General features: G+C 49.9%; 1 protein-coding gene across 4 annotated transcripts in view; it reads left to right on the top strand.

Annotated features, from left to right (window-relative positions):
* The window catches only part of IQSEC2 (IQ motif and Sec7 domain ArfGEF 2), a gene marked incomplete at its 5' end in the record, with an annotated part of 77,780 nt that overhangs the window by 14,062 nt on the left and 48,142 nt on the right, over positions 1-15,576 (top strand). For all 4 annotated transcript variants that reach the window (XM_080795003.1, XM_080795002.1, XM_080794996.1 and 1 more), the window contains one exon: positions 10,662-10,691. In XM_080795003.1, coding sequence (XP_080651129.1) covers positions 10,662-10,691 — 30 coding nt within the window. The remainder of the gene's footprint in view (positions 1-10,661; positions 10,692-15,576) is intronic.

Genomic DNA, 15,576 nt, shown 5'->3' with positions numbered 1-15,576 from the left:
TCATTTTAGTGGGCTCCCAGGAGCTCAGCCCAGCCTCCTTTGCTTAGGCAGTAGGAGCAGGTAGGCCAGAGATGGGCCCCTAGCGCGCAGGAGGGGCTTTGAGTCTGAGCTGAGGTTTCTGCAACAGCGAGCTGCTCTAAGCTGCTCCCCTTTCCACCCACTCTCCTCCCCATCATCACTGAACCTCCATCCCTCTGCCTTTAGCAGAGGGAGGCAGGAAGGGAGGGCTGGAGAGAGAACCAGTTCCATTTTCCTTTTCTTTCTCTCTCTCCCCCTTCTTCTTCTTCTTTCTTTTCTTTTCTTTTTCTTTCTTTTCTTTTTTGGTCATAATGCTGAGCTGATCTGGGCTGCGATACCTGTACCTAACACCACCTTCCTGTTTTGGCGCTCCCCCTCTGACCTTGAATGATTGCTTCTTTCAGAAGCACTTCCCGCCCCCCACCCCAATGCTCATGGGGGGGAGGAGGGCGGGGGCGGGGCGGGGGGGGGTGGTACGGGCTTGGGCGGCTTGGTGTGTAGGGGAGATTGGAGCCAGGTGAGGGAGAGAGGCCAAGCTCACAGGCTGGTATGGGAGATGAAGTGCCACTTAGCTCTGACATGACAAGAAAACCACAGCTGTAGCAGTTAAAAGCATTGGTTTTAGAGTCAGACCAACCCAGACTTGAATCTCAGCTCCACCGCTCATGAACTGCGTAACTCTAGGCAAATCACATTGCTACCCTGAGCCTGAGTATTCATATCTATACAATGGCAAGAAGAATAACCATCTCGCCCAGCTGTCAAGAACATAACACAAGCCTGAACCTTCGTAGGTGCTTAATAAATAGTCACTTTATTCTTTCTGCATTACTAGAAGGCAGAATAAGCGAAAGACCAAATAAAGCCTGCTTGACAGGAAGGAGCACGAATTGGGGGATGGCAGCTTTTGACCTTATCACTACCAGGGCTGAGCTCCCCAAGGACTCCCCAGAAATTACAGAACAATATGCCCTTGCCTGGTATTCAAGGCTCTTTGTTGTAGTCTCTGCCTGTCTTCTTTTTAAAATAAAAATGTGAAGTGGCACTTGCCTCATTATTTTCCGAGGAAGAAATTTCAAAAGCAATAGCCAAACATTTCTTTGAAGTATGCAGCCATCTTCGTCATCATCCTCAGCATTCCAGAACTTGGTCAATGAATAGTGGTAATCAAGGACCCCGTAGGAAGAGTAATCACCAGCAAAAGGATAAACGGCAGCTGAAATTACCACGGCCTTCGTTTTGCTTCCCTGCCACCATTTTGGCCTTGCATGTCAGGTGGATCCATTGCTGAAAGTGGTTTCATTATCCCCCAAGCTTTCTGATTTGTCCGGTGGTTCATCTGGTTGTTCTCTCTTATTAACCCTTATGAGATTTGCTTGCGTGTCACCATTCTCTTATCCTCCTGACCTCTCTACCTCCCTCTGTGTCATTTCTAGGTCTGATTCTGGGCTCAGATTTGTCCCTTAGGCAGGAGTCTTCTTCTCCAGCTGAATTATCTTTCAAGAGGTTTTTTACAGTCACTTTTCACATTGTCATGATTTAGGTGGCTCTTGAACTTGGGAGGTATCTTTGCCTCTCCCCGAGGGCTTTTCCATTCCCTGGCCATCATCACAAGTAAGTCTTTACACCATTTATGGTCTAGGAAAGCTCTCATGTGCTCCTTTTGGTCAGACCATGGCTCCACTCATCTCTCTAGCCACGCACGGTCTTCCCTTCCTGGCCAGTATTCAAGTTGTATTGAACTGTCTAGGGTTCCTATGCATAACAGACTTCTGTGTGCCCCCCATGCCTATATTCTGACTATTGTATTCACCAAGAATGCCTTTTTGCCCCTAAGGAGCAGATATCCACTTAACTGTAGAAGAACATCTTCTCTGTTCACATTGTTCTAGGTGCTTGGACACAGTGAACAAAACAGATAAAAGCTCTGACCTGCGGAGCTGATATTCTATTGTGTGTATGTCGGGGAGCGGGGTGTGGAGCAGGGACAGAAAAGAAACAAGATGACACAGAAAATGTCCTATAGTGGTCAGAGCTATGGCAAAAAAAAAAAAAAAAAAAAAAAAAAAAGCTGGGCAGGGGGGATGGGGAGTACAGAAGGCCCCGTCAACTCTACCATAACCAATATTTGCACAACGATTATTAAGCAGCCTTTCCTCATTTAAGCCTTTTCCAATGTTATTACATATTCTTTATAACCACAGTCCTTCCAGCTACTCTGCTGGGTTAACGCTGTTGTTATCTCCATTATACTAAGGAGCAAACTGGGCCTTACAGATGTAAATCATATAGTTACCGAGGCCAGAGCTGACTGAGGCCTAGGCCCCTCTGACCCAAAGCCTGTGCTCATAACCACTAGGCCATTCTGTCCCTAGCAAGCCTCACTGCAACCCTCTGAAGTTGGAATTACTATACCTATTTTACAGTTGGGGAAATTGAGGTTCGGAGAAAGAAATGGATTCATTCATGGTTTCACAGCAAATAAGTGGATTTGAACACAGATCTGTCCACCTCTGAGTGTTAGGCCTTTCTGTAAACCCTGAGGCGCAAGGACCTATGGACTTGCCTGCCTCTACTTCTGCAGGGCCCATCAAGGTACCAGCTGAGGCCCTTGGCCCTCCCCGCTTCTCTTCCCACCTGTGGTTCATATAGAACATTGAGATGTATATGGACACTCCAGGCCACATCAAAGCCCTGCCTCCCTCCAACTTCCCCTTGGCCACCTGTTGGGCCTAGCAGATGGACCTGGATAATAAGACCACACAATTCTTGCAAATAAGCTCAAGAGATATGAGCAGGGAATTCTGGGGTTCTGGGTACCTGGAGTGCAGTCTGGAAAACAGAGAGCCAAAGATCCTGATGGCCATATTCCCTTGGCCCCACAGACTCTTCACCTCATGGAGAGGGGCATCTGAAGTTTGGAGCCCTGTTTGTAGCCCTGTTTCCCAGTATGGCCTATGGTGATGTGATTTTTAAGAAGCTAGACTCCCAAGATCCTCCTCCTTTGGCTTCCTGAGCAACGTCCTTCTTTTGCAGTGAGAGGGGGTGGTGTTCCGTGGGTCTGAGTCTTCAAGGCCTCTGGACAGTGGAGAACAGAGCCCTCCCAGCAAGCACTGCTGGACCTGCACTCAGACTCTCAGGTGCCCTTCACAGTATTTTCTCCATGGCACTCTCAGTACATTTACCTTCGTTTCTTAGGAGCTTTTTAAAAAATTAGACATTTAATGCACTTGCATTAGGAAATGTAGAAGAACTCAGGAAAGTAGAGGAGAAAAACATTACCCGTAATTAGAGCGCACAAAGACAGCCACTGCGAGCATTTGGTGTATTTCCCTTGTTCTTTTTATTCTTTTCATATAGCTGAAATGATATAGCACATACAATTTTTTCTTGCTTCTTTTCACTTGAGCATTTCCTGCATGTAATTGCATATTCTTCGCAAGCATTATTTTTAATGGCAACTGATATACCATAATGTACTTAACCATCCACCAAATGTAGGGCATAGAAGCTGGGCCCATTTTTCCATGGCTTTAAGTCATGCTGCAGTGGGCAAGCATGCACATATAGCTTTTAGGGAACTTACAGCTTTTCGGGAACTGGCCTTGGAGAGGAACAATCATCTTCAGCTTATTTCCCTTTCTGGATGGTCCCTCCGACTGGGTCTGATTCATTCGGGTAGTCATTCATTTATTCATTCATTCCATCACCACATAGTAGCTCTGTACCTCTGTGGGCCAGACCCTGAGATCTGGGGGTACAGGCATGACTAGGTCACAGCCCTAGACCGCTCCTAATCTATAGGGGCTCCTAATCTACAGGGAGAGTCGGGCATGGAAATGGACACTTTCAAAGCAAGTTTGATCGGGGCTGTGATGGAAGCAAGAAAAGGACACTGCGGGAGAACAGAGGAGGGCCTCCTCATCCAGCCTAGAGACATTCAGATAAGCTTTCTGGAGGAGGTCTTGCCTAAATGAGTCACTGAAGATGAATAGGAGTTGGCCGCAGTAAGAAGAGGAACTTCCTGTTAAACATAATGAGTTGAATAAACTTATTTATCTCTGCTGCTTCCCCAAACCCAACCGAAATATGAGTAAAGAAATAAAAAAGGTAGAAACACACAGGGTCTGGGGTGCTGACCAGAAGTAAACTATTCTGCCCAGAGAGCCCCAGAAATGCTTAGGATTTATAGATGCTAGGAACCACAGAAGGCTGGGTGAGGTGTGGAATTAAAAACAGGGAGAATATTGAAAGTCTGTGAACAGACCTTCTTGTCCCTTCCTGGCCCCATCTAGTGAGGGACCTCCACCACCCCCCCACCACCAAGCCCCATCTCTGCAGATGTGGGTTGATTCTTTGAAGAAATTGAAGTTAGGGGGCCCTGGGCTTGGGGATATCAGGCACAATGAAGTATGGGATGAAACAGGGTTGTAAGCAAAGGGATCTGCATCCCAAAACAGTGGGACCCCAACCTCCTCCCACTCCCCTACTTCCAGGACACCAAAGTCAGGAGCATACAAGAGAGCAAAGTAGTCTTCTCTGATGAAACTAAAAGGCTCTAGAAAAAGGCCTCCAAAAGATGACACGTGGGAGTCTTTCAACAAAAGAACAGGCTTCAGCCCAGCAACTGTAGTGAAGCCCACCACTTGGCAAGCTTCAGCTATGCACAGAGCTTCCCATCTGCTTGTTAGTGTCATGGGAACCAATCGCCAAGGATCACCAGCCAAGGACCCTTAAGACAGGTATATTTGATTTTATGTACATTAAGCCTCAATGCAACTGATATTTCTCACACACACACACACGCACACGCACGCGTGCACGCACACACACACACACACACACACACGGGCAAGTCTTAGGTAGCTAGAGATGATCGGATAGTACAAAGCTGTTTGAACCTATAAGAGTGACCGAAAAAGCAAGCAAACAAACAAACAGAAAACAAAGGAACTTGGAAGGAACTGAGGTCAGGAGGGAGGAGAAGAAACCTGGGAAATTAAAGATAGCGAGAGTCAAAAATAAAGATTTCAGTGGGAAGGATTAGAAAATAAAAGGAGACAACATATCCTAGGAAGCAGAATAACAAGATGAAGAAATAGACAACAGAAGAGAAAAGATGAGAAAATTGGAGGATCAGTTGAGGAACTCCAACATCCAACAACAGGAGTTCCAGAAATAGAATGGAGGAAACAGCAGGAAGGAAGGGATCAAAGCCAAAATACAAGAACATGTCCCAGAACTGAAGGAATGCAAATCCCACTGAGTAACCAGCAAGATAAATGATAAAAAGACCCACACCAAGGTATGTCTGTGGAATTGCAGAATGCCAGGGATAAAGAGACGATCCTGAAAATTTCCAGGGGAGGGGGAAAACATATCATGCACAAAGTTTCAAGAAAGAGAATGGCATTGGATTTCTCAACAGCAACACTGGAAGCTAGGAGACAGTGGAGCAGTGTTCTCAAAATTCTGAGTGAACATAATTTCCAACCTAGAAGTCTATACTCAGTCAAATTATCAATCAAGGCAGAGAGCATAAGGAAGACATTTTCAGACAGATGAGGTCTGAAGATTTTATGTCCCCGGCCTCTTTTCTCAGGGGAACACTGGAGAATGTGCTCCAGCAAAATGTGGACCTAAAGTCAGAAAAAAGGCCAAGCGATCTAGGAAATAGGAAATCCAACACAGAAGAGAGGTGAAAGGAATCCCAGAGTGATGGGGCAGGGACAAGACCCTCCGTGCACCCTTATGCGGGTCTAGAGAGCACCCAGCCTGAATTGCAGTTGGGACAAATTCTCAAAGGGAAGAAAAAAGAAAAGAAAAAATCTGATGGGTTATCTGAGGTGTCAAAACACATTGAGAGGAGAAATGTACTCCCAACAGAGTTTGGGGAAAACCGATCATAGATATGAAGAAAACTAAGCAAGTAAAGTCATCACCATCAACACCAGGGAGAAAGAAAATTGTGTGGGAAATGAAATATAGTTACCGCATATACTATGGTGAGCATGAGCAGGGGAGGGGAAGAGAGGGGCAGAGGGAGAAGCAGGCTCCCTGCTGAGCAAGGAGCCTGATGAGGAACTCGATCCCAGGACCCTGAGATCATAACCTGAGCCAAAGGCAGCTGCTTAACCGACTGAGCTACCCAGGCGCCCTGCCTGGGTACTTCAGAAATGAGAAGGCAAATACCTGAGCAAGCAGTTAAAAGAGATGAAGAGGGTTTGTCTCTGACAGTGGGGGTCAGGGGTGGGAAGGGAGTAGAGTGGGGAATTTGTGTTTTCTGTTATAATCCTCGCAGTCCTTGTGACTTGAAAATCTACATACATTTATTACACACAAAAATGTAAAAGGACACACAAGAAAATAAATTTCACAAGCAGATTAGCAATATAATATGAACATATACTTTAGAAATCTGAAAGTGAACTCAGAAAAAAAATAACATTGAAAAGGAGTCTCATTCTGTTGAGATCCTTTCACAATTTGACTTCTAAAACTATTTCACATATCGCTGTAACACAGTTAAAAGACCTAGAGAGGGGCAGGAGTGTTCCAGGTAGCGAGTACCAGATGTGCTAGAAAAGTCGATGGGAGGGCAGAGTGAGATGGAGAGCTTTGGAGTGCTTGGGCTGGACAGGCAGGGAAGTCAATGGGGGGAGTTACTGAATACTTGAAGCAGGAGGACCATGTCAGCTGATTTGCATTTTAGAGATGTTCTTTCAGCAGTGAAGAGGGAGTGCTCCACTGAGGAGACTTGCCGTTAGACTAGGTGATGGCTAGGAGAGAAGGTCCATGGCTACCCCAGGATTGGTTCTCCGCTTTGCAAGAGACCTGTGAGATCTGTGGGCTAGTGTACCCACCTCTTTCTCCTCAGGGCAATGCTAGAAGGAGCCCTGTTCACAGTTGTCCTTCAAGCCTCCTTTAAAAAAAAAAAAAGATTTTATTTATTTATTTGACAGAAAACAGAGAATGAGAGAGAAAGAGCATGAGCAGGGGGAGGAGCAGACTCTTCAATGAGCAGGGAGCCCAGTGCGGGCTGGATCCCAGGACCCCAGAATCATGACCTGAGCCAGAGGCAGATGCTTAACCTACTGAGCCCCTCCTTCAAGCCTCCTTAAAAAAATCTACCTCCACGGGTGTCCAGTCTCCTTTCTTTTGACACCCAGTTTTTTAGACATGTTATTCAACTCAAATCCTGACTTGAGGACCAGTCTATCTCTTTCAGGTAACTTTGCATGTCTCATTTTTGATGTATTTTATGTTTATTAATTTAGCTCTCAGAGGATCATTTTGTTTATCTAATTCCAGGATCTTAGGGCAAAGCACCTTATTATTTCCCCACACACTGTTTATAGGAGGCTCAGAGTACCAAAACCAGAGGCAGGGAACCAGTCAGGAGGCTAAGGTAGAAACCCCAATATGGCAACTCAAGGGCTTACATTCTTTTCAAGTATTCCGGCCTGTTGTCCCCGTAAGTCCCTCAAAGTTTCAGGAACTTTCAATATTTTGCTATTTATTGTCCCATCTGCCAAACTGCTTCTTGTACCTGGAAGCAGCAGTGTCAAAGTCCTTGGTCAGGGGCTCTTGGCTGGCTCAGTCAGAAGAGCATGAGACTCTTGATCTCGGGGTCATGAGTTTGAGCCCCACATTGGGTGTAGAGATCACTTAAAATCCTTGGTCTGATTACATGACCAAGTTTTAGGTTCAGAAAATGTGGTCACTGTACTCACAGCTTTTAGTAAGTTACTGTTTATTGGGGACCACTCCTAAGGATACGAATTGGCCCAACAAAACCTTTTGAGACTGGGGTCCTAAGGGGCCTTTCATTAGGAGAAGACTGTGGGAGTAGCAGGAGAGATGGATCTCTTCTCCTGACATGGATTGATAAAGAGAGGCCTGGTACCCCAAGTCTTTGGGTCTTTATGTAGGCAGCTGAACCCAGCTGATGCAAAAGATAAACTCTGGCATTCTGAAGAAATGAGATATTTTAGGGTTAAGGTTAGGGCCTAAGATTGTCTGGAACTCAACTAACATAGCCCCATTATTTATAGATGAGGAACCAAGGTCCAGGGGCAGTGACTTATCCAGGTCTGCGCTGTCTCCCAAAGAATGGTCCTGGGATCGAGCCCCGCTCGGTGGGGAGTCTGCTTCTCCCTCTCCCTCTGCCCCTCCACACACCTGCTTGTGCTCTCCTTCTCTCAAATAAATAAAATCTTTAAAAAAAAAGAGAGAGAGAGAGAAATGCTTTTGGAACGGAGGTGCATATGTGATAATCTCTCCAAACAAAGAGCCCTGGAGAAGATTCTGTCTTGACATTAGGGAGGTAGGATAAGGGAACTCATCTTAACAGTGTGTATGTGCCCAGGACTGAGCCCCTGGTACAGTGGAGGGTGGTGGTAAGAGCATGAGTTTTGAGGTTTATGCCAAACTCCCCTACCTGTATGATGTGTGGCAAATCATTTTGACCTCTCTCAGTCTCAGTTTCATCATCTTAGAATTGGATGAGCAGTTCCCATATTGCAGGATCAAAGAGTCTGACCCTGTGCCTGGTGCCTAGCAGGGTCTCAGTGATTATTCACATGCTGATGGCAGTGATTATATAGGTTGCTTAGGCTCTAAAGAAGATTGGGGCAAGGGGGTCCACCTGTGAGCTCCTGGAAGGTTCCTATTCATTCCCAGGTCTGGGTCTGATTAAATGTGTGCTGGGGGTTGGGGGTGGGGTGGGGTATCCGAGAAGACAGAGCCTGCTTGGAGCAGAGTATTAGTGTTAGGGAGGGCAGCTGAAGGGTTTGGCCTCAATTCTGTTGGCAGTTGGGGAGCCAGCGAAGTCAGACCCCTCCAGCCTGGCCCCTATGAAGAATTGGGCCAGGCCTTGGAAGCAATCTTGTTGCTGCAGAGTGAGATGGAAAGTTTTAATAAATGCAAAAAGGTGCTTTGTGGCCCTGGTCCTCTGTCCCTTTAGGGAGCTATGAAGGCTAAAGGTTAGTGCTACTGTCCTTGGCTGAACACGCACCACGGGCCACACAGACACTGTGCTAGGCAGAGCCTCACAGCCTCCTGATGGAGGGGAGGGGTTCTCTCCCCCACCCCATTTTCCTAGTGAAAAAGTCGAGGCAGGACATAGGGGAGTGCCTTCCCCAGGATTATGTGGCTAGCAAGTAGCAGAACTGGGCACCTCGGTGGCTCAGATGGTTAGGCTTCTGCCTTTGGCTCTGGTCATGATCTGGGTCTTGGGATCAAGCCCCACTTCTGGCTCCAGGCTCGAGGGGAGTCTGCTTCTCCCTCTGCCTGTCCTCCTGCTCATGCTATCTCTCTCTCTCTCTCTCTCTCTCTCTCTCTCTCTCCGTAGCTCTCTGTCTTAAAAGAATAAATAAAATCTTAAAAAACAAACAAAAAAAAGAACTGGGCATGCTGTACTCACCCAGTTAGAGCTCCAGCACCCTGAGGCCTGCCTGCCCACTTGCCCCGTGAGGGCTCCATTCACTCTTCTAACAAATATTCCCTCCTGAGGTCCACCTCCTCTCCCTGTGCATCCGTCTCTCACTTTGCACCCAGCATAGGTGATGCTCCTCTCACTGAGGATGAGTCTTGGCTCTCTCACCTCAGGACAGAGCCTGTGATGTGTTTTCTCTGTCTTCTCCGCAGGGGAAAAGGTGGGGCAGGGAGTGGGGAGGGGTGTAAAGGAGGAGGAAGAAGACAAAGGGGATGAGAAAAGCTGCTTCCCACACTTTCCCACTTCTTCCAAGTTCCTTGGTCTCTCTTCCTCCCCTTCCCCACCCCCAAGGCACCAGCTCCACTGTCTAAGTCCCCCCCACCACCACACACCCCTCTCTGAGGGAGAGCAGCCAGAGGGGCGTGTCTCAGATTTCGCTCATTCCCTCAGTCCCTTCAAAGCTGTCCTCCGCTCCATTCTCTTCTCTCGCCCTTCCTTCACCTCTGAGGGGGTCTCACAATGAAGAAGGCAGACCAATGTAGTAGAAAGGAGCCCAGTGGCTGACTCACTTACCCCCTCAGCCTCTTTCTCTTCATCTAGAAAATAAGCAGTTTGGACCAGGCAATTGGCAAAGCCTTTTCTATGTTGTTAATAATACCTGGCATTTGTCTGCTGGGTTCCAAAGGGCTTAATCATCCCAACAACTCTGCCAGGATTGGCCTTGTATTCCAAGTGGGGAGACTGAGGCTCAGGTCCTGAGAAGGGATGTGACTTGCCTGGGTCACTGGGCTGGTATGTGGCAGAACGAATATCCAGGGGTAGGTCCCTCTGTGTTTAAAGCTTGGGCTGTGCCCTGGCCCACAGCTGCAGGCTGCCTCTCAGCCACTTGGATTTGGGCCTCACTTCCCCCTCTGACCCACCAGGCCCCAGGTGGTTGGTTCCAGGCTCCTCTCTGACCTCACCACCTACCACTTCTCCCCTTGCTCCATCCACCCCAGGCACACTGTCCCCCTCCCTGTCCCAACAACCCAGGTAGGCCCGTCACCCTCTCCCAACCTTCGCACTGGCTCTTCTCTGCATGAAATAACCCATCCCTAATATTCGTGATATGTGTTGGGCCATGAGGCCATTGTTTAGGGCACAGGGAGAAGCAGCATCGAGAGCATATTGCTGATTGTTGGGTTTTTTTTTTCTGTTTCCCTTTCAGATCTGATGGTGAGAATTCCAGGACAGTCAGGTCAGTACCCCCTTTCTCTAGTAGCAGTTGGGAGATGGTACAGAGATTGGGGTGGGGCCCTCTGGTTTGATACTTGGGGAATCCATGGGCAGGGACAGGGGTCGACCCCAGGGGTTTTGCCCCATTGGTATTAGGGGTGGGTATGGAGCTGAGTGGGAAGGCTGGGGTGAGCGTGGCAGGCGTGGGCAGGGGGGCGAAAACTGTTCCTCAGTCTTTCTGACCCTAGCTCCTCTGGGCTGGTCTGAACTCCAGAGGGACTCATGGCTGCTGCCCCGGTGGGAATGCCAGCCTGCAGAGAGGGTGGCTCTGGACCTGGGACCTTCTCCATCTTCTCCTTTTGGGAGAAGTGGGCATGAGAGAAGGGAGGCTTCCCTGGTCTAGCGCTGGTGCTGCGCCCCAAACTGCACCAGCCCTTAGTGGTGGGATCCAGGTGGACTTCCATTGGGACACACTCTACACATTATAAACATACCTTATGGTGATGAGGGCACATTTTTATTTATGTGCTGGCTAAAAAAGGGCTTACAGGCTTCAGTAAGTTGTCACGGTGTGATCAGTCTGCCACTTGGGGAGGTGGGAATACAACTGGGGTAAAGACAAGGGCTGTTTGTGCCTTTCTGGGGCCTTAACCCATTAGGGGCTTCGTGAAGTCACAAGTATCAAGGAGAGGGTCTATATGGGAATGATGGGGGACCCAGGCTGAGGCCCATTCACTCTCAGCATCTAGGCCAGGGGCGATGCGGTAGGCCTCTGAGATGAGAGGGACCCAGGCAACTGAGGCATGGGATGGGTACACTGAGTCCTAGCCAGGGCTACACGGTGCCTAACTAGCATACACAGTGCCTTTGTGAAGGGTAGAATCCACTGAGTGGATCAGTGGAAGAATGTTTCCTTCCTGCTACCACGGGGTTACCACGGGGTACCAGGGGCTACCACAGCCTCTCACCAGGGTTCCCGGCTCAGTGAGCAGAGCACAGGTTGCATGTCAGCCCCCATTTGTTCACAGCCCCCATCTTGGCTGTGAACCCTTGCACAGGGCACAGCTTGCCGTTCAGGCAGTGCGGGAGGGGGACTGAGGACCCCAGCATCCAGCTGGGAGTGCATAATGAGACACTCCACTTCCTGGCATCCCAGGCAGGGGCCCCAGGATGAACACGTTGATACCTAGGCCCAGGGTAGGGGCTGTGGCCAGCAGGAAAGCGGGTGACCGTGACGGAGGCAGTCAGGCCTGGCGTCCCGGCAAAGAGTACATGACAAGATGCGATTAGTCCCAGCATGCAGCCAAGGAGTACAGCATGGGCACAGCCTGTCCTAGCTTTTAGGAAGGCACTAGTCTGACAAAGGACACAGATCCCACTGTCCCACTGCGGGTTTGGAGAAAGGCAACGGGGCAACACCACTGAGAGCCCTGCTACTTACTCGTCAAGGAACCTGATCAAAGCCATCTCTAGCTCCCAGCTCTCCACAGCAGAGAAGTCCTTGGGACCTAGAGCTCGGGATGTTTACTAATGATCATAATCATAAGCCACGATGACATGCGTTGGGCCTTTACAACTTACAAATGTTGTCAGGGCCTTCCTTTTGTTTGATCCTCCCAGTGACACTGTAGGAGGGACCTGGGCCGGCTTTATCATCACTGTTTTACAGTTGAAGAAACTGAAGCTGGGGCTGGGTGTGGGTTTTGCCTACAGCCACACAACGAGGAGATGGCTGGGCCAGGATTCAAACCCAGGTCTGCCTGGCACCAAGCCTGGAGCCCTGCCCACGCTGCCACTGCGGGAGCTCTTGACAGCCTTGCAGATAATAATAATCCTTCTCATCATCATCCTAATATTAGTAATAATAGCGGTGATCATTTGCTTCTTACATATTAAGAACTCTGAACATGATCTTATTTAGTGCTCACAACAGCCCTGTTAGATGTGTTTTGGGATCCCTGATTTACAGATGAGGAAAAGGAGGTGCCCCAGAGGGTCAGCGCCTTGCCCGAGGAAAGAAGAGAAAGAGGGCAGGGTGGAATCACTCTGGCTCAGACCCTGTGCTGTCTGCTTCCAAAGCCAGCATTTGTTTTACTAAGGCATACTTCCCGAATCCGTCCTGGGCCCACCATCCAGGAGGCTATGGGGGCCTTGAGGACTCAGCAGTTGGGAAGCAAGGGTCACACTCGGGCTGTGGAAGGGTCCTCAAGCATAGCACCTGTGGGGCAAGATCTGGCAAACATGGTGGGAAGAGCCTGGAACTTGGAACTGAGGGCTATGAGCAGGGGCGGGGAGGCGGGGGCGTGGGCGGCATGTGAGGATGCTACCAGGACCTCACCTAGATTCTTGAGCTTCCTTCAGTTACGAGTCTGGGAGAGCTTCCTGGAGAAGGCAGAATCCGATCTGGGCTGTGGCAGACTGATAGGCTGACTGCATGGAGGCTGGGTGGGGGTGGGGTGGGGTGGGGTGGGGGGTGAGGTTCACATCCCCAGAAGTGGAACCAGTGTGCATCAGAAGTAAGGACAAGATCAGAATGGGTGCGGTGGGTTCGGCTGAAATAGATCTGGGCAGGAAAAGAGCTAAAGTTCAGAACACGGACGGGAAGGGAGCGGGGGTTAGGTCAGATACCGTCTGTCATCAGTGGGAGCCAGGGAAGGCTGGCAGGGAGAGACTGGACTCTGCAGGGTAGCAAGGGCAGTGACTGGATCCGGGCAAAGGGCTCTATTTATGGCCAGGTCACTTTCTAGCTATGTGACTTTAGACAAATCTGTTCATCCCTTGGAGCCCCCAGTGTCCTCATCTAATAAAGGTCGTGTGTCTGTGTGTGTAAAAGGGAAAGGTTTAGGTGGGGAGAAGACACGCCAAGGAGAGGGGCTAGGCCTTGGCTATTTCGACAGCAGAACAGCAAGGAGAGGAGCAGGGTCAGTAAATCGAAAAGCCACTGAGGCCTGAGGGCTTCTAAGTATGGGGTGCCAGAGGAAGTGTGGAGTCTAATTAGAGCTGAACAGCTGGTGTTGCGTGAGGGCTGTGGGCAGAGGAAGGTGCCCGGACTTCCTGTGGATTTGTGAAAAGTTGTCAAGCCTACAGGCACTCAAAACCAAGGTCTGCAGAGGGTGATGGCTCAAGCTCACAAAGCTAGTTCTCAGTGGAGCCTGCTTCCTAGCTGTGCGCTCTCTGCAAAGTCTCTGAACTTCTCTGATCCTTGGCTTCCTCATGGTGAAATGGGGCAGTTCTGACTTCTCTGGGTGAGGTGAGAGAAATGAAAGTAAAACAGGGTTCAGCATCTAATAGTGCGCAATACAGAGTAGTGCTCTCTGCCCTCCTCTACCCCAGTCCATTGTCTTTAATGGATAGTCAAGCTTGAGGAATGTGGAGATGTGCCCCAAGAGGTAGGAGGGGCCGATACCTCTGCTGCCAGAAGCCCGAAGCCCAGGTTTGGAGGCACTGCCACGGTAGGGAGGCTCTGGCTGAGACTTAGGGGGCCTTGGGGACCAGGCTGGGGTTGCCAGGCACGCAAGGATGAGAGCCGAGGAGGTGGCCCGTTGCTAGGGAAGGAGGGAGGAGAAGGGGGAGTCACTGACACCGGCAGAGTCAGGGATGTCCCCATGGCAACGGGAGCCGCTGCATTGGGGAGGAGAAGTGGGAGGAGGAGCCACTGCTGGCTCGGTTCCCAGAGGAGGCCTCCCACTCTGGGCCTCCGTGCCCCCATCTGTCCAACGGCAATGGCGATGGTAGTTTGAATTAGATAATCTGTAAGATTCTTCCTTGTTTTGACCTCTTGGCAATCTGGGGTAGCTGAGACCTCACGAGCCTTCCGAGGCTCCCCCAGCCACATATGGGAGACGCCACCAGTCCCCAGAGGCAATCCAGCTGTGTTCAAGTCTTCCCTTACATGCAGCCTCTTGTTTGGTGGTGTAGCATTGTTGCCCTCCCTGTCCAACTCTCTGTTCCCACCACGTCCTGTGCCTGGAACCCTGTCACTTGAGTGTCTGCTGAATGCTTTCTGGCTCTGGGGGCCCAACTCCATCCTGCTCACTCTGGGAAGCGGTCCCTGGCTGCCCTGGTCCATCCAGCCTGCTTCCTCCTTCCTGGGATGCTCTGGCCCCAAAGGTCTGAACTCCTCCCTGCTGCCCTGAGTATTCACTGCTGCCATTTCTCGGGCAGCTTCTAAGGGCTGGGCTCCACACCGGATGCCTGACAGGCTCAAATCTTTACAGTATATCTCTGGCATCACGTCACAGATCTCCATTTTTCGGGTGAGGCAGGCTCTATGAGCTTATGTGACTCTGTTTGCCTTCCCCGTTCCCCGGGGTACTGCCGGGTGGAACTGGGCTTGAAACTCGGCTCTGCCTAATTGCTGCTACCCCAGGCCTGAGGTGGGGTGTACACAGCGGCAGCACTCAGTGAGCCCGGCTGAAGCTGGTATATGCCAGGCCCCCTGCTGACCACTTTACCTGTACTCTCTCATTTAATCTCCATAATAATGCTATCGGATGTATATTCTTGTAATTTTACCAGTGAGGAGACCAATCGTAGCTGAAGTTATTTAGCCCACAGGAGACCTAGGATAGGAATTCAGACCATCAGAGCTGCAATCACCACTGTATACTGGAGTCAACCCAACTGCATTCCAGAAGTCCGCAGAGCATTCCTTGGGTACTGGACCTGTGTTGGGTGGTCTGTTGGGGCTGGGGCTGGGGAGACAAAAGCAGAGTACACACACAGACAAGCCAGCTCTGGCAAACCCATATGGGAGCGTGCTGAAGAGGAGAAGCCAGTTGTAAGGACAAGAGTTGGGAGTGGGTAGAGCTGGAACAGCAGTGGGATAGAGGAGGATGGGGGGGCAGGGAGTTGGGTAATTTTCCCAAAGGAGGTGCCATTCCAGGAAGCTCGTGAGGGACAAGAAG

Source organism: Martes martes, assembly GCF_963455335.1.
Source record: "Martes martes genome assembly, chromosome: X".
Classification (NCBI taxonomy): Eukaryota; Metazoa; Chordata; class Mammalia; order Carnivora; family Mustelidae; genus Martes; species Martes martes.
This window is presented reverse-complemented; position numbering and strand designations above follow the sequence as displayed.